This window comes from Mastomys coucha, unplaced genomic scaffold (assembly GCF_008632895.1).
Source record: "Mastomys coucha isolate ucsf_1 unplaced genomic scaffold, UCSF_Mcou_1 pScaffold22, whole genome shotgun sequence".
NCBI classification, from domain to species: Eukaryota; Metazoa; Chordata; class Mammalia; order Rodentia; family Muridae; genus Mastomys; species Mastomys coucha.
The window spans coordinates 146,464,277-146,484,344 of record NW_022196905.1 but is presented as its reverse complement, the minus strand read 5'-3'; the positions used below and the strand labels follow the sequence as shown (position 1 = coordinate 146,484,344).

Here is a 20,068-nt window from a genome sequence, read left to right as displayed (position 1 = left end):
CTTGTCTCCAGCTCTCAAGTGTCAATCTTAGTTCAGATATGATCAGAAGGTAGCTTTGCTCATAGGCATGTATCCACCCAGGACATTGTGCATGCTAGGCCACAAAGCCAGATTGAGCCACATCATCCCAATCCCTCTCTGCTTTTTTTAAAAAGGATTATTTATTTATTTTATGTATATGAATACACTGCTGCTCTCTTCAGACACACCATAAGAGGTGTCTGAATAAGAGGGCATCGGATCCCATTATAGATAGTGTAAGCCACCATGTGTTTGCGGGGAATTGAACTCAGAACCTCTGGAAGAGCAGCCAGTGCTCTTAACTACTGAGCCATCTCTCTAGCCTCTCACTCCCTTTTTGCTTCTTTAAAAAAATTACATTTATGGGGCTATTAAGATGGCTCAGCAGTTAACAGGAGTGGTAACTCTTGCAGAAGACTCAGATTTAGTTTCCAGTACTTACATGACAACTTACAATCCTCTGTAACTCTAGTTCCAGGGAATCTAACATCCTTTTCTGGCTTCTTCAGGCACCAGGCACACACACAGCACATACGTACATACATGTAAGCAAATACTTGTATACATAAAATAAATATTTTTAAAATAATATGCTTTTTGTAGAGAAAGTATGAGTGCATACCTATATGTGCAAGTCAGATGACAGACAACAGGAGTGTCAGTGTTCTCCTTCTACCATAAGAGTTCCAAGAAATGAATCCAGATTGCCAGGCTTGGCAGGGGGTGCCATTATCCACTGACCCATCCCATCACTCCCAACACTTGGGAGATAGAGGCAGGAGGATCAGAAGTTCATGTTCATTCTTGGCTATATAGAAAAAAAAATACCAAAAGAAACTAAAAACAAGATGTTCCCAAACAAAACCAAAATAAAAGGAATCATGACCTAGAAAGAAAAAGATATTGAATTGTGGAGTGGGTCAAATTTGGAGTTGGCTAGGGAGAAAGCCAAGAAAAGAGCCAATTCAACTGGGCAGTGGTGGCGCATGCCTTTAATTCCAGCACTTGGGAGGCAAAGGCAGGTGGATTTCTGAGTTCGAGGCCAGCCTGGTCTACAGAGTTCCAGGACAGCCAGGGCTACACAGAGAAACCCTGTCCAAAAAAAAAGAAAGAAAGAAAGAAAGAAAGAAAGAAAGAAAAGAAAGAAAAGAAAGAAAGAAAGAAAAGAAAGAAAAGAAAGAAAAGAAAGAAAAGAAAGAAAAGAAAGAAAAGAAAAAAGAGAAAAGAAAAAGAAAAAAAGAAAAAAAAAGAACCAACTCATACAGGAACTGTAAAATCAATAGGGATTCTCCGTGTGTTAGGTACACAACCTATGGGAATGTACGCAATTTTCCTGTGGAAAATATTCCTCAGGAAACTAGAAATCTGTGTAGGAAAAAGATAATAAATAAGCAGTTTCCTGTTTCATTTCAGAATGTTAGCAGTATGCTTTTGATTTTGTAGCTTAAAGGGTTTTGAAGAAAAAGATCAGGATGTTGGGCAAATCCTTCAATGTGGTCTTTTCTTTCTTCCTTTCTTCTTTTAAAATTTATAGTCTTGGGGCTGGTGGGATGGCTCAGTGGATAAGAGCACTGACTACTCTTCCGAAGGTCCTGAGTTCGGATCCCAGCAACCATATGGTGGCTCACAACCACCCGTAACAAGATCTGATGCCCTCTTCTAGTGTATCTGAAGGCAGCTACAGTGTACTTACATATAATAAATAAATACATATTTAAAAATTTATATTCTTTATTATATTATTATTATTATTATATTTTAATATAGGAGTGCTCTGTCTACATGTACACTGCTTGCCAGAAGAGGGCATCAGATCTATTTATAGATGGTCATAAGCCACCTTGTGGTTGCTGGGAATTGAACTTAGGACCACTGGAAGAGCAGTCAGTGTTCTTAACTGCTGTGCCATCTCAACAGCCCCAATGTGGTCTTTTCTTATTATGTGGGCCAGGACATTTGTGTGGAGGTTAAAGTGTAAGTAGCTGATGTTAGTCTCTCCCTCTGCCACATGGGTCCTCAGGGTGGAAGTCAGGTCTCCCCGTTTGGCCACAAGTTGTATTTGCTAAGCCATGTCACTGGCACCTTCAGTGGGTCTTAAAAGGCATAAGCTTCTTATATACATTCTTTGCCAAAGACAAGATGGTTTCTGTGCCATGTGAAACTGCTAGAGGTGAATTCACTGTCACACTAAAAGAGCAAGGTAGAGATAAAACTAGGATTATCTGAGACTAGGGGGATTCTAGATGCCTGTCTCTTCTAACATACTAAATACTCCTTATCATTTTCAGTAGGGAGATCTCACCCCAGTTATCTAGTTCAATTAGATAGATGGTCTGTTGCTAGGATATAGGACCCAGTAATATTTGAATTGAAAAGATTGTGATGTGGGCAGGCATGGTGGTATACATCTTTAACCTAATCACTCAGAAGGGAGAAGCATGCAGATCTTTATTAGTTTGAGGCCAGCCTAATCTACACAGTGAGTTAAAAAAAAATGAGGTGAGAGCCAGAAGGATGGCTTAGTGGGTAAAGATGCTTGCTGTCAAACCTGATAGTGACCTGAATTCAATTCCCCTCCTTACACCCATTGTAGAAACAGAAAACCAACTCCCACAAGTTGTCCTCTGACCTCTACCCAGGAGACATGATATGTGTACCCCCAACAACCTGCATTAAGTAAATTAGTGTAAACAAAATAAAACAACAACAAAAACTCTGACAAGCCTTGCATGGTAGTACCTACCTTTAGTCCCATTACTCAGGAAGCAGAGGCAGGCAGATCTCCATGAATTTGAGATTAGCCTGGTCTACATAGAGAACCCCAAGCCAGCCAAGGCCACATAATGAGACCCTGTCTCCAAAAAAAAGTGGATAGTGGTACCCTGAAGAGACAGCATAGCAGTTAAATATGCTCTTGCTGCCCTTGTAGAGGACCAGAGTTCAATTTCCAGCATTCACCTAGAGTGGTTCATAACTCTAGAAGAATAAAATATATATACATACATACATATGTATATATAAATATATATATATTAAAGATTTATTTATTGTTATATTTAAGTACACTGTAGCTGTCTTCAGACACACCAGAAGAGGGCATCAGATCTCACTACAGATGGCTGTGAGCCACCATGTGGTTGCTGGTATTTGAACTCAGGACCTTTGGAAGAGCAGTCAGTGCTCTTAACTGCTGAGCCATCTCACTAGCCAATATATATGTATGTATATACACATACACACACACACACACATATATAATATATATATATATATATATATATATATATATATATGCACACATACATATGTTTTTCTAGACAGAGTTTCTCAGCCCTGGCTGTACTGAAACTCTGTTTGTAGAACAGGCTGTCCTTGAACTCACAGAAATTTCCCTGCCTCTGCCTCTGAAATGCTGGGATTGAAGGCATGTATTATCATGCCTAGACACTAATGTGCCTGTGTATATGTGACCTGAAGGAGTCTGGATTGTTCCTGTCCTTGGAGCCCTAGGACTCTTCTACATTTAACACCCCTGCTTAATGCCTCTGTCCAACACTAGTCTTCTATTTTTTTATATCAACTACATTAAAGATTTAGGTATTTTTGTGTGTATGGGTGTTTTACCCTGCATATATGTCTGTGTACCACATGGATGTAAGTGCCATAAGGGCCCTTGGGACTCGAGTTACAACTGGCTGTGAGCTACCATGTGGGCACTGAGAATTGTACCCAGGTCCTCTGTAAGAGTAGGCAGTGCTCTTAACCATTGAGCCATTTCTCCTGCATGAATGATTTTTAATTTTTAACTATGTATCTATGCTCATAATATCTCTTCGTGTTTGTGTATGTGAGTGTAGTCCTCCAGAAGGTAGTGCCGTGGATACACTTGGGCTAGCACTACAGGTGAGCTACTAGGTGTGAGTGCTGAGAATCGAACTCTGGTTATCCGCAAGAGCAGCTGATGCTCTTAACCACTGAGCCATCTCCAGTCCCACCATCTATATTCTCTGTGTCACTCAGACATCAGGAAAGTCTGCTCCAGTGTCTTATTTTGTTTTGCCTTTCATTCTGGCTTATTCTGTAAACGTGGTACTCACAAGGTAGTTCAGGCTAGGCTTAGATTCTCCATCCTCTTACCTGAGTCTCCAGGTATGCTGTACCAAACACAGTGGCTCAGTGTCTTCAGGAAGCCATTCTTTCTAGTACATTCCCCTTCTATTGGCCCCTCTCCAAGCCTCCTCTTTCATGATAGCTGGTGGAGAGGGCAAGATGCCCTCTGTACTAGTTACTTGACTTATGAGAAAATAGCTCATAAAAATTCAACAGTTCAGTGTTGTAGATACAGCTCAGCTGTTAAGAGCACCTTTGAACCCATGAAATTGTGACACCCACATGTAGGGTCTTCTTTCCTCAATTAATCTAATCTAGAAACTCTCTTGAAGACATGATTAGAGGTTTGCTTCATGGTTATTCTAAATTCTGTTAGGGGCAGGGAAGGCAGCTCAGTAAGTAAAGGCTTTCCCACAAAGTTTGGTTCCTGGGGATCTGAGATCAACTCCCTGGAACTCATATGGTGGGAGGAGAGAACCCATTCTTACAAGTTGGCTTCTGATACCCTTCCCCCACTGTGGCATGTGCATAATCATGTACAAACACAGAGTAAATAAGTCAATGTAAAATAAAGTAAGAGATACAGTCTGTCAATTTAACAATCAAGTGATATTTATTGTTGGCTCCGGCAAGGGTTCATAGGTATCTGGGGGCCCTGAGGGTCTACTTTCTCATGCCAGCAGCCAAGGAACTTGGGTGTGCCCATTGGCAAATGGCTCTCATTCACATTACTCAGCTTCTGTACCAATGGGCCCTGGTACTTGAAGGGATACTCGTCTTGATACTGAGTAGAGAAGAAGCGTTGTCTGCCCAGTGGGGGCTCTATGTGGCTGTATTTGCACTGTGAAGTCAAGGTAGGCAGTTTGTCAGTCTTGTGGTTGCTGACCCACCCTGGCCACCTCAAGACCACTCTGGTGAGGACAATGGAGGGTGAGAAGAGGGAGAAGAGGTTCAGTTAGTTGAGAAGAGGGGGGGAGGAGGAGGTGGAGACACACACACACACACACACACACACACAGAGAGAGAGAGAGAGAGAGAGAGAGAGAGAGAGAGAGAGAGAGAGAGAGAGAGACCTTTAGCTTGATCCTCAGCACCGAGAAGATTACTTTCAGCATGTGTTTGGCTGATGATTGAACCCTGTGTTGGAGAACCTGAGTTTGACCCTTGAGGTCCACATGGTAGAAGTTAACTACTACAAGTTGTCCTCTGACCTTACCATATAAACCATGGCACATGTGTGCTCATGGGTGCACACACACACAACCCACTAAAATGAAATGCCATACAAATTAAAAAAAATTTTTTTAAATGGTCCCTGGAATGACCCCAGGACTTTGGATGGTCCTAGGTAGCTTCTAAAGTGAACTCTTGTTTGAGGCTTAAACCCTGTTGGGCAGTAAAAGTATCTCAGTTGTTGTGAACCCAAGCCTCAGAAGAAACTAGGTATGATTTTGAAGCTGGATTGTCATCAGCGAGATGGTTGAGTTCTAAATTGTGGTGCACGCCTGAAACCTCAGTACTGGGGAGGTAGAGGCAGGAGTTCAGCCACAGAGGGAATTCCAGGCCAGGCTGAGCTAGAAACTTGGTCTCAAGAGGGGGAGGGGAGGGAGAAAGAGAGAGGGAGAAAGGGAGAGAGGGACAGGGAGATGGAGACAGGGAAGGAGAGAAAGAGAGAGGGGGAGGGAAGGAAGAGAGAGAGAGAGAGAGAGAGAGAGAGAGAGAGAGAGAGAGAGAGAGAGAGAGAGAGAGAGAGAGAGATTTGGCTTGCTCTTTCAGCACTCATTTGGCCCTTAACTGTGATTCTGAGACTGGGGTTAACATTAGTTTGAGAGATGCTGATGAGGGGATACAACCCTTCCCCATGGCTCACCTTCCGTAACAAATCTTCAGTGATAGAGGCTCGAACTATTCCATGCGGCTTCATCAACTTTTGGTTCGTGGTTAAAAAGTCTAATTCTGAGATTTGGGTTTGGGGAAAGTTGGAGGGTAGAGAAAACGGAACAAGGCGAAATATGAGGGTCCAAGTGAGGAAGATTCAGGGCTCAAGCACCTATGTTGAACAGAGGCTGAGGATTGTCTGAAGTGTGGGCGGGGTCAGAACACAGGAGTCTGAAGTGTGGGGCCAGAGAAGGCACTTGATGCCTTGTCTGACAGAGGTGGAAGGTTTAGATATGGATGAGGGAGAATAAGAAAGAGGGAGGAGCCTTGGCCAAAGCAGAGGGCGGGAGTTACAGAAGGGGAGGTAACACAGCCTGGGAGTTGGGAGTTGTCAGTCCAGGGTGCAATCAAGGAAGGTGGTGATAGGCATTTTGAGGTGCAGAACTTTGGGAATGGGGTGGGATTTTAGGAAAGGGAGGAACTTGGGGACATGGGTGGGGCTTTAGGAAGCAGTCTTTGGATTGTTATGGAGTCTTCATAAAAAGCAAGTGGTTGGTGGCGCATGCCTTTAATTTCAGCATTCAGGAGGCAAAGAGTCAGGTGGATTTCTGAGTTTGAGGGCAGCCTGGTCTACAAAGCGAGTTCCAGGACAGCCAAGGCTACAACAGAGAAACCATGTCTCGAAAAACCGAAAACTGAAAACTGAAAACCAAACCAAACCAAACCAGCCCCCACCCCCCAAAAAAAAAAAATGGGGCATGAGCTTCCAGGGGCAGAACTTTCAATTATGGGCAGGGCCTTTGGAACAGCAGCAAGTTCTTGGAGGTGGAATTGGGGCTCAGGGGCGTAGTACTGGTGCGGTGCATTCAGATGGGTGGGCCATGAGGTGGTTCCCCCCGCCCCCCGCAATGAATAGGCTTTCCACGGACAGAGGCAGATCTTTAGTGTTAAAGGAGGGGATGATCGGGGTGCGGAAGAGTTTCAGAGAGGGACAGGTTTTTCAGGATTTGGGGAAGAGGGAGGCTTTCAGTGATGGGAGGAGCTTCCAGGAACCAGGGAGGATCTTTGGGGATGGGGCGGGGCTCTCAGAGGGGTAGCTCATACTTACCATCCGTGCCCTCAGGGAAGTTACTCTCCAACAAAGAGAAGTTGAGAGTTCTTTGTTTTATGGGAGTAGTCAGGGGGCAGTAGTCTGTGGCCATGGAGGTTTGGAAGAAGTTTCCCAACAGCTTTGGGTCTCCCAAGATCACGTGATCCTTCAGTTTCTCATGGGACACATGTCGGACTGGAGGCTGTGTCGCAGGAGGTGGCTGTAGGAATACAGGTTTCTAGGTATCTCCAGTCCAGGGATTGGAGCCCTGGGAGTCAATCCGTGCCATGTGGATAACTTCCACCCTCTGGATTCCAGATGGGCTTAAATTGTTGGGTTATTGTATTTTACAGATAGAACCACTGATATTTGTGTATGTCAAGCCCAGGACCTGTGGTCTAATCTGAGCTCCACATCTTGTTCTGCCTTTAAGATCCCTTCTCCTCCATGAGGGCACACCGCCACCTTCTCCCTCTTCCTGCTGACCTCACCGTAGAAGAACTCTGAGGAGGTAGCAAGGCTGCCAGGGCCACGGCACCAGTTTCCTTTCAGGATGTGTGACTCCAGAGTCTTATCATGGTGAAGATCAAAAGGCTCTGCCAGGGGAGGGGGTATGTCAGTGTTAAGCCGTAGAAAGGAAGCTGCAAAGGGAGCCAGGGGCGCAGTGCATGCACAGCTGGCTCTCACCTGGCTCTTTGGCATCGAAATGGTCTTTCATGGTGGTTCTGCCATAGAACAGGCCGTCTCCAGGACCAAGGTTCACCTGGTGGATGTGGGCTGCGGCCTGGGCCTTGTCGTACCTCAGGCAAAGTAAGTTAGAATCAAGGTAGGTCTTCAGAATTTTCAGGAAAGGCGATAGGTTCGGGTGAACCATGGCTAAGCCTGGGTGCATTAATTAATATTTGTATAAGTTTTTGAGATAGTCTCACTACATAACCCCGGCTGGCCTGGAACTCTCCAGATTTGCTTCTCTCTGCCTCAGAGTTGTGTTGGTTAGTCTTTGTCAACTCAACACAAATTAGAATCACTTGAAAAGAGATACCCTCATCTGAGGAATTGTCCCAATCGGATTGGCCTGTGGTACCTGTCTGTGGGGCATTTTCTTCATTAATGATTGGTGTGGGAAGGGCTGGGCCTCTGTGGGTGTTGCCACGATAATGGTTTGGTTTGTATAGGAAAGAAGGCTGAGCCAGCCCCAGGAAACAGGCCAGTAAGCAAGTAGCATTTCTCTATAGTTCCTGCTTCCGTTCCTGCCTCTAGGTTTTTTCTTGAGTTTCCTTGACCTTCCTCAGTGATGGAGTATAACCTATAAATCAAACAAACATTTTCCTTTCAAAGTTGCTTTTGGCTTTGGTGTTTATCAGAACCACAGAAAACAAAGTAGGACAGAAGTTCCAGAATTAAAGAAATTTAATAAAAGGCATGCCCAGCCTATCTATGTATCTATCTATGTATCTATGTATCTATGTATCTATGTATCTATCTATCTATCTATCTATCTATCTATCTATCTATCTATCTATTTGGTTTTTTGAGACAGGGTTTTAAAGATTATTATTTTGTGTGTATGAGTGTTTGCCTGTATTATGTAAGTATATCACACCTATTCCCGGTGCCCACTGAAGTCAAAAGAGGGTGTCAGAACTGGAGTTACAGATAAGTATGAGTGACCAGTGGGTACTAGGAATAAAACTAGGGTCCTCTGTAAGAGCAGCAAGCAATCTTAATTATTGAGTCATCTCTCCAGGTCTTATTTATTTTGAGACAGGCTCTTACTATGAACCCTTGGCTGGTCCAGACTAAGTAGACCAGGTTGGCCTCAACCCCATAGTGGAGCACACCGTTTTCTTTGCCTCCTATAGGCATAGTGTTTTTATCCACTGTGTAAAGATTACCCTTGTTTTAGTCAACTGCTGATTTCTCTGCTCCCATATCCAGACATGGAGTTGTAATGCTTATTCTAAGTATCTCCTGTTTCAATGTTGTGTAAACATGCTGATTGGCCAACGATTGGGCAGAAGACAGACTAGGGCAGGACTTCCACCTGCCAGGGGAAGAAGGGAGGGAGAGAGAGAGACCATATGGATGCTGAAAGGAGAAGAGGAGAGGAGAGGAGAGAGATGATTTGCTAAAAGAAAGGGGTCCAGGAGCGATACCATGGGAACACACCAGGAGCAGAGAGAGCCCAGGTCACTACTAAAATGCAAGTATCTTGGGGATTTTGGCTGGGAGGGAGCCAGATTAGTTTAGAGAACTAGAATAGATCAATGACTGTCCAGTTATTGTTCCATAAAGCTTGATTAAAGAAATCTTATAGGCTCTTTCTCATTTGTTTGGGAGCTATCCAGGATAGAGAAAAACCATCAACTTTTAAAAATGCATTTCCAGCCTCCCAAGTTCTGGGATGCAGAGCATTTCCCACCACATCCAACTTTCCTTAAAAAAAAAAAAAAGTTTTTATTTACCAGGTGGTAGTGACCCACTTCTTTAATCCCAGCTGCTCGGGAGGCAGAGGCACGTGGATCTCTGTGAGTTTGAGGCCAGCCTGGTCTACAGAGAGGACATCCAGGACACCCAGAGCTACATCAAAAAAAAAAAAACCCTAAAAATAACAACAAAAAGTTTATTTATTCTTTATGTGTATGGGAATTTTGCCTGCATGTATATCTGTACACAACATTCATGCTTGGTGCCTGAGAAGGTAAGAGGAAGGAGTCAGATTTCCTGGAACTAGAGTTAGAAACAGTTGTGAGCTGCCCTGTGGATACTGGGAGTCAAGCTTGGGTTCTCTGCAACAGCAGACAGTGTTGTTCATCAATAACGGTACTTCCACAATTTGTTTTTTAAAGATTAAAAAAATATATATATCGGTGTGTATGTGCCCCTAGTTTGTAGGTGCGAGAAGAGGCTGTTGGATCTCCTGGAAGTGGAGTTACAAGGCATCGTGAGCTACCATACGGAGCTACCGTACCAGATGCTGCAAACCAAACTTTGGTTCTCTGCAAGAGCAACAAGTGCTCTATGTAAAAGTAACTTTTGTTCACCTGATGTAATTGTTCAAGGCTTACTGCGTCTGTCTGCTAACTTAGGCCTAATCATGAAAGCTTCTAGCCTCAGTATAATCTAATCTAGGCTTAAAGTGTTTTTAGTCTCTGAGACTTACTGCTGAATAAGTTCACCCATTCTTGTTCTTACTGTACTCTGGCTGACTGGTTCAACTCAGCTCTGGCTCAAACTCCTTTCTAAGCTGAGTGATTAAATCTGGTTTCTTTCCCAGCCTCTGACTGAATGGCTCTGCTTGGCCTCTAACTCTCTCAATCTGTTCTGATCTGGCTCCTTCTCATTCTCTAGCTCCTTTTGTCTTCACCTGTGTCTATCTCATTTTCTCTTCAACCCATTTCTGAAAAACTCTCTTGGTAAAACTGCCTCGTCCTCTCCTCTCCTTCTGGATTGCTTCCCTCTTATATTGCCTCTCTTCCCTCTCTCTTCTCTCGAGAGTTGGGCAGATCTTATTCTGTCAGATCTTTCTCTGATTCATCACTTTCTCTGCCACTCCATTAGACATCACTTTCAAACATAGGTACCTCCTTCTACAAACTAATTTTCCTTTCTTGTTGGGATTGAAGGTGAGCCACGCCCACAGCTAGAAACAGCTTTTCTTTTTTGTTTGTTTTTGGTAAATAACACAATCTTAGGGTTCACAGTGTGATCAATTATCTTGCAACTCTCTTAACCATGAAACATTTCTCTTTCTGATTTTCCTGTATTGGAATATGTGTGCCGTGTATATACAGGGTGTATACACAGGCAAGTGTATGCCTGATTCTGTGTATATACATACCTGCCTGTGTTTTTTCCATCATGCCCATGTGGAGGTCAGGGGAGAACTTATGGAAATCTGTTCCTTCCTTCCACTATGTGGATCCTGGGGATTGAACTCAAGTAGGTATCAGGCTTTCTGGCAAACACTGTAACAATTAAGCCATCTCATTGGCTCATGCCTTATTTCTTCTGAGACAGAGTCTCACTGAACCTGGAGTTAGGCTGCCAGTTGACAAGCCTTAGTCATCTCCTTTGTCTGTGTGCACCACTCCAAGGGGATGACAGGCACATGGCCACAGCCAGCTTTTTAGGTGCTGAGGATTTGAACTCAGATCCTCATGCTCAGGCAGTGAACACTTACATGCTGAGTCATCTTCCCAGCAGGTGCTTTGGTAGGCAATGTGATACTGTGGTGGAGCTTGGAAGGAACATTCCCAAGGCAAGCAAAAGTTCAGGGGCTCTGAGTAGTACAACCAACATGTTGCCAAAAGCCGACTGTGGAGACAGAGTGAGTGTGGCCTTTTGTACCTGTATGGGGACAGCTCCTGAGGTGTGTAGGTCTGCTTCACAAGTGAGCACAGGGGACTATAGCCGACTTTGCTGTCTCCTAGGTTTATACTGGACGAGGCCTGTGGGCAAAATAGGGTGAAAGGTCAGAACTACCCTAGTTGCCATGTCTGCTACCCACTCCCAGCAGAGCCAATGCCACCTTGATTTACCCTCTTACACATCAAGGCTGGTGGGCTTGGGAGGTCTTGGAAGTGCTTCTTGTAGGAGGTGTCTTTCTGTCCCTTGTAGTTCCACATCAGGGTGTTAGGACCCCCTAAGGAGGAAGAATGAAAAGGGGGTGGGAGAGAATGGGATTGATTTTTCTGTAGCGTTAAGGCCACCTGGTACTCAACCCACAGGAAGGTAAGTTGGTCAACCCTGATCATTCAAGACTGAAAGATTTCTCAAACAAAAACAAAACAAAACAAACAAAGAACTAAAAATAATTTTAAAAGAAGGGGAGTTATCGAGATAGGTTGGTGGGTAAAGATGCTTGCAGCCAAGCCTAATGACCTAGGTTAGATCTCTGAGTTTCACATGGTGAGAGGAAAGAGATGCCTCTGGCAAGCTGTCCTCTGGCCTCCACACTCACACCCTGGGGAACATGCACATACATATAAACAAAATAAATGTAAGAAAAAATATGGCTACCAAGTATCAAGACAGGTACCTAGGCTAAGGTCATTCCCCATTCCCTTTCTTTCTCTTCCTCTCTCCTCTCCTGCCTCCACCCCCAGACAGGGTCTCATGTAGTCCTGGCTGGCTTCAGACTTCTCACATATTTGGAGATGGCCATGAACTGATTACCCTGCTCTTTATCCCTTAAAGTGCTAGCTTTACAGGCTTGGGCACCCAGGCTCTTCCCCCTTTTCTTCTGCATTTTGGTTTGTTTCAAGTTGGTTATGTGTTGCGGGAAAGATTTAAAAAAGGACCCGAAAATGAACCCGCCAACTCTCAGCAGGGCCAGTCCACGCTCCCTCACGTCTGCCACCAACTCTGAGGGTCTAGCCCCCACGCAGGGCTAGAGAGCTGGCAACGGCGGCAGGAACACAGGAGCGTGGCCTGGCCCCACTGAGAGTTGGCGGGGTTTTTTTTTTTTAATCTTTCCTGCAACAGTCATGTATATGTTGATACAGTATTTTGATCAGTAACCATAGCTGCTTAGGAACTCTCAGTTTTCAGTTTTCTGTGTGCTGGGTCATAGGTCTAGCTTAGGCTGAATTAAGTCTTGTGCTCATTTTATACCCTTGAGGCTCAGAGACTTGAAGTGGCCTGATAGAAATGAGGGGCATGGTAGCAGGACCACGGTCGAGCACTTGCTCTGTATATCTGAGCATATTGGAGACCCTAAATTCGGTTCCCAACAGGAAAAAGAAAAGAAGGTTGGGGAGACTCAGTAAAGCACTTGTCCGTCCGGCAAGCATGAAGATCTGGGTTTGGATCTCCAGAACCCACATAAAAAATTCAGTAACGGTGGCACAAGTTTGTGGTCTCAGTCTAAGGAGGCAGATCCCAGGAGCTTGCCGGCCAGCAGTGTAGCCTATTGAGGAAGCTCCTGGCCAACTGCACACCCTGTTTTATGAACTGAGAAACTAGTTCTGGAAGCAAGGCCCTCCTCCCATGTTAGACCTCAGCGTGCACACCTTAGAGTGTTCTCCAAGGGTAGGCTGTCCCTCTAACTCTGACAGAAGTGGAAAGCAGAAAAGAACCCAAGAATGAAAACATGTACGTGAGAATCACTAGAAGCCGAACCATTTCCAACAGGCATTACCATTGCTCATGTTGTGATGGGAAAGCCCTTGCGGTGGGGAAGTTCACCATGGAGAGACAGATAGCTCGTCAGGAACTCCCTCTGACTGCCTCAACTTCCCCAGTCTCCCTTCCCCAGTCTCCCTGACCACTCTTTCTCTTTGTAGACCTGTCCTCTGTAGATTTCTGTCCTGGAATTCACAGGAATCTGTGTGCCTCTGCCCCCACCCCCAGACAGGGTCTCATGCTGGGACAAAAGGCATGCGTCACCATTATGTAAGTGTCTGCTGCAGGTGGGGAGCACTTAGTCTAAGGTCGTCATTTCCAACTGTTGTTATTTATTCTTTTAGTTGGAAGCCTCACCTAAGGGGAAACTGCTCTGTCTGGGACTGTCTTGGTCAAGGCTCCAGGTGCCTGCCTACCTTGATGAGGATTCCCTTGGTGGATCTGTGCTGGATTCCTTGAGCACCCAATATGAGGATGTCTTACTAGTTAAGGCTAGTTACTATAGTTGCTTTTCTTATCTTTTCTGTTATTTTGGCTTGATATATATATATACTAATCTCACTAGCTCAAAACCAAAAGAATGGCTATCATAGTTCATTCTCTGGACCCACAAAAGTGGAAGGTGTCTGAGCTCTGACACCCAAGGTTGTCCTCTAACTAACATAAGCACACCCAAACACACACTAAAAGAAGCAAACAGAACCCCTCCTCTCCCTGCCAAAGCCCAACTCAAAGGGAGTTCTCTTACTGACAGCAACTGCAATTGTCCTAGAGACACTGCCCGAAAATTCCAAAAAGCCTGGGGCCTTGTACATCACCAGCCCAGTGCTCTACCACAGAGCTACATCTTTAACCCTTTTTATTTGGAGAATTTCAGTAAGTCACCTAGGCTAGACTTGAACTCATGCTGTAGCCAAGGCTTGCCTTGAACTTCTAATTTAGCCTCTGAAGTGCGGAGACTACAGGCATGCACAATCATGCTTGACTTTTGTTGTTGTTGTTGTTGGTGGTGGTGGTGGTGGTATGTGAGTGCACGAGAGAGAGAGAGAGAGAGAGAGAGAGAGAGAGAGAGAGAGAGAGAGAGAGAGAGAGAGATGAGGGGTCTTAGAACAACTTGATCTTTCTACCTCCATTTCTTCAATACTGGGATGATTGCTATTGGCCATCATGCCTAGTTTACATAGTGCTGGGGTGGAATACCAGGGCATTCTGCATGCTAAAGAAACATTCTACCAACTGAGTCACATCCTCAGCCCTGGAGGTTTTAACAGTAGCATCTCTACTGGCTGGCAGCTAGAAGCATTTTCTTCTCCGTATTGACAAGTGACCATTTATGGTGGGGTGGGGGCGAGGGGCGACGTCCCTGAGTGCCCTTGGGTACAACACTAGGGTATGCGCTTACCTAGATGGCTGCAGGGCGCACAGGGCTGAGGGATGCTGGCATCGTAGGGCGGGTAGTGTGCCTGGTACGAGGTGAGCGGTATGCGCAGCTGCTTTCTGTCACCCGAGGGCATCGAATCCCGGTCAAAGAGGAGGCGTGCGCTCCGGATATCCACGCGGGCGCTCTGTGGTAGTTCTGGCCAGCCATAATCAGTATGTGCAATGGACAGGTTGAGGACAGGACGCATATCCGCGTGCAAGTGCAGGTTGCTCATCTGCATGGCTTGCGTGCGTTCCTGCAGCTTGTCCTGAGATTGTAATGAGGGTGGTGGTGAGAATGCACGGTGCATCTCCGAAACCCGCTTCTGGGAAGCCCACCGCGCTTCCCTTTGAAAGATTGGGCCTTGCGGTGGTGACGAGTGGGGCTGGAACAGGGTGACAGAGGAATAGGCCGGGAAGTCCTTGTGCGTTGTGCACTGCATAGTGCCAGCATGCAGCCGCGGATCAGGACCCAGAGAGAAGTGTGAGGACTTGAGGGACTCCAGGGACATCGGACACACAGGCATCTTGAGGCCACGCTCTACCTGCAAGGGGCAAAAAAGACAAAGGCTTGCTCTTGTGACAAACGCTTCCTCCCTCAACAGGAAATGCTGGCTTTCATTTTTTGGCCCGACCCTAGGAAAAGTAGTCGATCTCTTTATTTGGCACCTACTGTGTAGAGGGTATTTATAAGGTACTCTGCCAGCTAGTTTAGCTTAGAGCCCTTTTAGAAGAGGAATCTCGGGCTGGAGAGATGGCTCAGCGGTTAAGAGCACTGACTGCTCTTCTGAAGGTCCTGAGTTCAAATCCCAGCACCCACATGGTCTCTCACAACCATCCATAATGAGATCTGATGCCCTTTTCTGGGCTCTCTGAAGAGAGCTACAGTGTGCTCACATATAATAAATAAACAAACCCTTTAAAAACAAAAAGAAGAGAAACTTCAATTGAGAAAATACTCCTACTAGATTAACCTGGGAAGTGTTTTCTTCATTGAGTGTAGGGGTAGGTAGGCATGGTCTGGTGGTTCTAGCTTCTATAAGAGTGAAGGCTGAACAGAGCTTGAGGAGCAAGTTAGTAACCAGCATTCCTACATGGCCTCTGCATCATTTCCTGCCTCCAGATTCCTGCCTTGAGTTCTTTCCCTGACTTCCCTATATGATGTACTATAAGCTGTAAAATGAAATAAACCCTTTCCTCCTTAACTTGGTTTTGGTTGTGGTGTTTCCTGAGACAGGTTACCCCAGACATCAGTTAACAAAAATAGACCAAAAACTCTGAGGTTTTTGTTATCTAATGATGGAGCTAGAGACCACACACATACACACACACACACACACACACACACACACGCGCACACACACACACTTACGTGCATACACACACATACTCATATATATATATATCCATGAATAGTTAGACATTGTGATGGCCAATGAATCTGAAATCATGCAGGCCTCCAAGCAGGCTTGTGAGAAATGCTGGAGGCTGACCAAAGGGAGAAGCAGCACACTAACAGTGTGGGTTAACACTGGGTCCCGGGTTGCACAAATCAGTGGTTCTCAACCTGTGGGTCAGGATGCCTTCAATGCTGAATGACCCTTTCACTTGGAGTCACCTCAGACCATCAGAAACACAGACATTTACATTACGATTCATAATAGTAGCAAAATTAGTTATGAAGTAGCAATGAGTTTTATGGTTGGGGGTCTCCACAACATGAGGAATTGTATTAAAGGGTTGCAGCATTAGGAAGGTTGAGAACCACTGGTATAAATGGTGAAATTGACCTGAACCCAAACATTTATAACATTTATAGTGATTTGAATATGCTTGGCCCAGGGAGTGGTCTTGTTGGAGTAGGTGTGATCTTGTTGGAGGAAGTGTGTCATGGTACATACTACATTATTGTGATAGGCCTGACCATGCGTTTGTTTGAAAGAATGTGGATTTGGGGACTTTGTTTAGAAGTTAGGCCTGGTTCTGCCTCTCAGGCTAAGACGCAAAATATATTTACAAATATCTTGGCCATATAGCTAGACTCTTATCTGGATAGATCATAACTAAATAACCCTATTATTTTAACCTACATTCTGCCACAAGGCTGGTAACCTGTGCTCAGGTGACATGTATCTGTCGTCTCACATCTTCCCTGTCAATCTCCTGCCTGACTCTATCCCAGAATCCTTTCTCTGTCCAGATGTACCACCTCTATTTCCTGCCTAAGCCATAAACCATAGGCTTTTTAGGCTTTTTAATTGACAGGTGATGCATCCATACAACACACAAGATATTCTCTCTACAACTTTGAATTTGGAAAGCAGTGGAATGTTTTGAGTGAGGCTTAATGGGCTATCCTAGTAGGAAAATGGAAGACATTGTTGCTGAAGATGGTTTGAACTGTGTAAGCCTAGCTCTAGAGGTTTCAGAGGAGAAGAATTTTAGTATGTGGCCTATAGACTGTTCTTGTGATATTTTGGTGAAGAATGTGGTTGCTTTATGCCCTTGTCCAAAAAGTCTGCCTGAGGCTAAGGTGAAGGGAGTCAAATTCATTGCGTGGACACAGGAGGTCTCAGAACAACCCAGTTTTGACTCTGCCATGATTTACTCTCACAAAGAGCATTTTGATCAAGTGTAGCAAGGTTAGAAAGGAAAGATACAAAATGTATGGTTCAAAGAGTAAAGGGGTACCAGGGAAGTGGAATGGAGGTACATCCATCCTGTGTTCAGGGATATTAAATGGACTTAAGGAAGTGGTGAACACCAGGAAAGATCTTACCCAGCTAAACTTATACTTTGCAGTTGAACCAGAGATAATTATATCAAGTTAGATGTTATTACCTGGTTACTGTTTTCATTTGGACTTTAATCTGGAATGAACTACAATCCAAATATTGAGGGCACACCTGTGATCCAAATCTTAAGGCTGGAAGACACAGGCTTTTGATCTGGATATTAAGGTATAGTGGCCATGAAAAGCTTAGGCTCAGGCATGTTGGTATATGCCTTTAATCCCAGGAGAAAGAGGCAAGCAGATCTCTGAGTTCAAGGGCAGTCTGAAGCAGAACAAGTACCAAGTAGAGAGAAGCTTAGGTCCAGGTGTGTTGGTATATACCTTTAATCCCAGAATTGAGGTAACAGGGACTTGTAGATCTCTGAGTTCAAGGTCAGTCTACAGAGCAAGTTCCAGGACAGTCAAGTTTAGGCAATGATAGAGTTGGAAAATGGAAAAGCTAGTGATGATGTAATAGAACAAGAGGGGGCATGTTCCAGCCCCAGCAAGCAGCAGAACTCAGCAGCTTCAGCCATATGGCTCTGGCTTTAAAGTCAAGAGTAGAAGGGGTTACTGGGACAAGTGATGCTGGTTAGCTGGAGCTAAGAAATTAGTGATTACTAAGAAGAGGTGAGTCCTTCTGGAAAGTGTTTTCTAAGAGCACAGAGAAGCTATGTTCCAGAAATAGACCTTCTACTGGCAGCTGGACTTGGTAACGTGTAAAAATCACCCAGGTGGTACTGGTTTTGAAGGCTTGAGGGGTCATGGAGAGAAGCTGAGGCTTGGCACCGTGAGAGGTCAGGAAAGGCCATTGGTGAAAGTATAACCTCAGTTACAGTTGATGACCTAGGATAGAAGAGGTCATGCAAAGAAGGTGAGGCTAGACATCATGAAGAGAGCCTATAAGAGGCTATTGGTAAAGCCTAGTTGCAGCGAAAGACCCTAGTGTACTGGAGATGCCAGTACCATGGGATGACCACCAAGAACAGCAGCAGCAGAGGACTGGAGTCAACCAGAGCCTAGAGTGCTACAGAGAGCAGAGCTGGAGAATTAACCCAAGTCCTTTGTAGGAGCCCAGGAGAGTGTGTGTGGATCCCCAGGCACTGAAACAAGAAGCTGTAAAGTCCAAGTTGCCTTGGATACCTCAAGATGTTAGAGATGCCAGAGCTGTGGGACACCTGCTGAGGAAAGCTGATAACAGGAAGTGGAACCAGCTCAAGAGAAAGAATTGTGTTGCAATTAACTAAGCTGGAAGGAGTTGGAAACATGGAGATGCAGAGTTTGGAGTTTGCCCAGCTGGCTTTTGGTCTTGCTTTGGTCCAGGATTTCCTTATTATGAGATTTGGAATGGTGATGCATATCCTGTGACATGAGATGCATTATTCTGTGGCTAGGTAGAGCTCCCATAGACTCATGTGTTTGAACAAGCCTTTGGGGGCCAGGGAGTGGAATGTGATGGTTTGAATATGCTTGGCCCAGGGAGTGGCATTGTTAGAGTGCTTGCCTAGAATGCATGGAGACCTGGGCTCCATCCTCTGCGAGGCATACAAGCCAATCATGGTGATACACCTACAATCCCAAGGTTAGAAGGTGAACGGAGGAAGAACATAAATTCAAGGTCATCCTAGACTGCATATCAAGTTGGAGTCCAGATTGGCCTTCCTGCTCGGATGGGAAGGTATCCTGGGACTTAGAAACCCAGAAACCACACAGCTCCGAGAGGAAGCCTCCTCAGCAGAGGGGTTGTATCTTCTAGGGGAGGCTATCCCCAGCTGAAGAGCTCAAGAGCCTCAGCCTTGCTGCTTCTCTTCACTGCTTTTTGTCTTCCAGTGGGAGAGTCACACCAGACAGCAAATCTCCTCAAAAATGTATTGGAGGGTCCAGGATGTGGATGGAAGAATCCAGGAGTGGCTTCCTATGCTCCCAGGAGGGAAGAGACAGCAAACAATTGGACAGAGTACAGTGCTTACATAGAGGTTCTTGCAGGGTGGAGCTCTTTAGGGAGGAGCTTTCCAGGGTCAGGATTGGTGGGATTTCACGTCCTGAGCTTGGGTGAGCTCAGGGATTGGTAGATTTTTCTGTTCAGGGATTGATGGATTTTTGTACTCAAAAATTGGTGGGTTTCTGTGGGAAGTTCAGAGACTGGTGGCTTTTGTTCAGACACCTAAAATTAGCATAATCTGAGGAGGGTCCTGATGAGGGGCTAGAGATGACCTTTGTTAACTAGTACAGATTTTGGAAACACCTTTATGACAGTTAGGGAGGTCTGGCTGAGGGGCGGGCCTGGCTACTTTCTTGTCATGAGGGTTCACAAAATTTACAAAGTACACAAAGATTACAACGTATACAAATTTTACAAAGGGAGTCCCACATGAATATCCAACACCTAGGCTACATCCAACCTGTGTCTTAGGTTAAAGCTGTAGCTTAGTGGTTGTGTGTATGTCTAGCGTATGTGGGATCCTAGGTTCAGATCCTAATATTACAGTGTACAGGGACAAGGACACAGACTTACCTTACTGGGTTAATGAATCTAGAACTTGGCTCCTGATTGGCCCCTCTGGTCCTGGTCATCCCAGGGGATGGTCTTCTGGTCCTTTCTAGAGGTTAACCAAAGATGGTCTGGCTCAACTCATTGTGACCTCAAGAGT

At 45.1% G+C, this 20,068-nt stretch overlaps 1 protein-coding gene across 1 annotated transcript; it reads right to left on the bottom strand.

The window, feature by feature from the left end:
• Window positions 1-4,719: 4,719 nt before the first annotated feature.
• Window positions 4,720-20,044, bottom strand: Tex45 (testis expressed 45). The gene is made up of 9 exons (XM_031342477.1): window positions 19,933-20,044; window positions 14,628-15,189; window positions 11,641-11,744; window positions 11,450-11,550; window positions 7,787-7,899; window positions 7,586-7,695; window positions 7,118-7,319; window positions 6,002-6,087; window positions 4,720-4,972 (listed from the first exon to the last, which is right to left on the bottom strand). The coding sequence occupies exons 2-9, from the start codon at window positions 15,169-15,171 to the stop codon at window positions 4,745-4,747; spliced, it is 1,488 nt and encodes a 495-aa protein (XP_031198337.1). The 5' UTR covers window positions 15,172-15,189; window positions 19,933-20,044; the 3' UTR covers window positions 4,720-4,744.
• Between the last annotated feature and the right edge of the window lie 24 nt (window positions 20,045-20,068).

What these genes read in the sequence shown, in the direction of transcription:
- Tex45 (XM_031342477.1), bottom strand. Translation starts at nt 15,171, where the DNA reads ATGCCTGTGTGTCCGATGTCCCTGGAGTCCCTCAAGTCCTCACACTTC. An exon ending in TGCGCCCTGCAGCCATCTAG is followed by an intron (nt 11,745 to 14,627) that starts GTAAGCGCATAC and finishes CTTCCTCCTTAG; the next exon opens with GGGGTCCTAACACCCTGATG. An exon ending in CAGCCTTGATGTGTAAGAGG is followed by an intron (nt 11,551 to 11,640) that starts GTAAATCAAGGT and finishes TTTTGCCCACAG; the next exon opens with GCCTCGTCCAGTATAAACCT.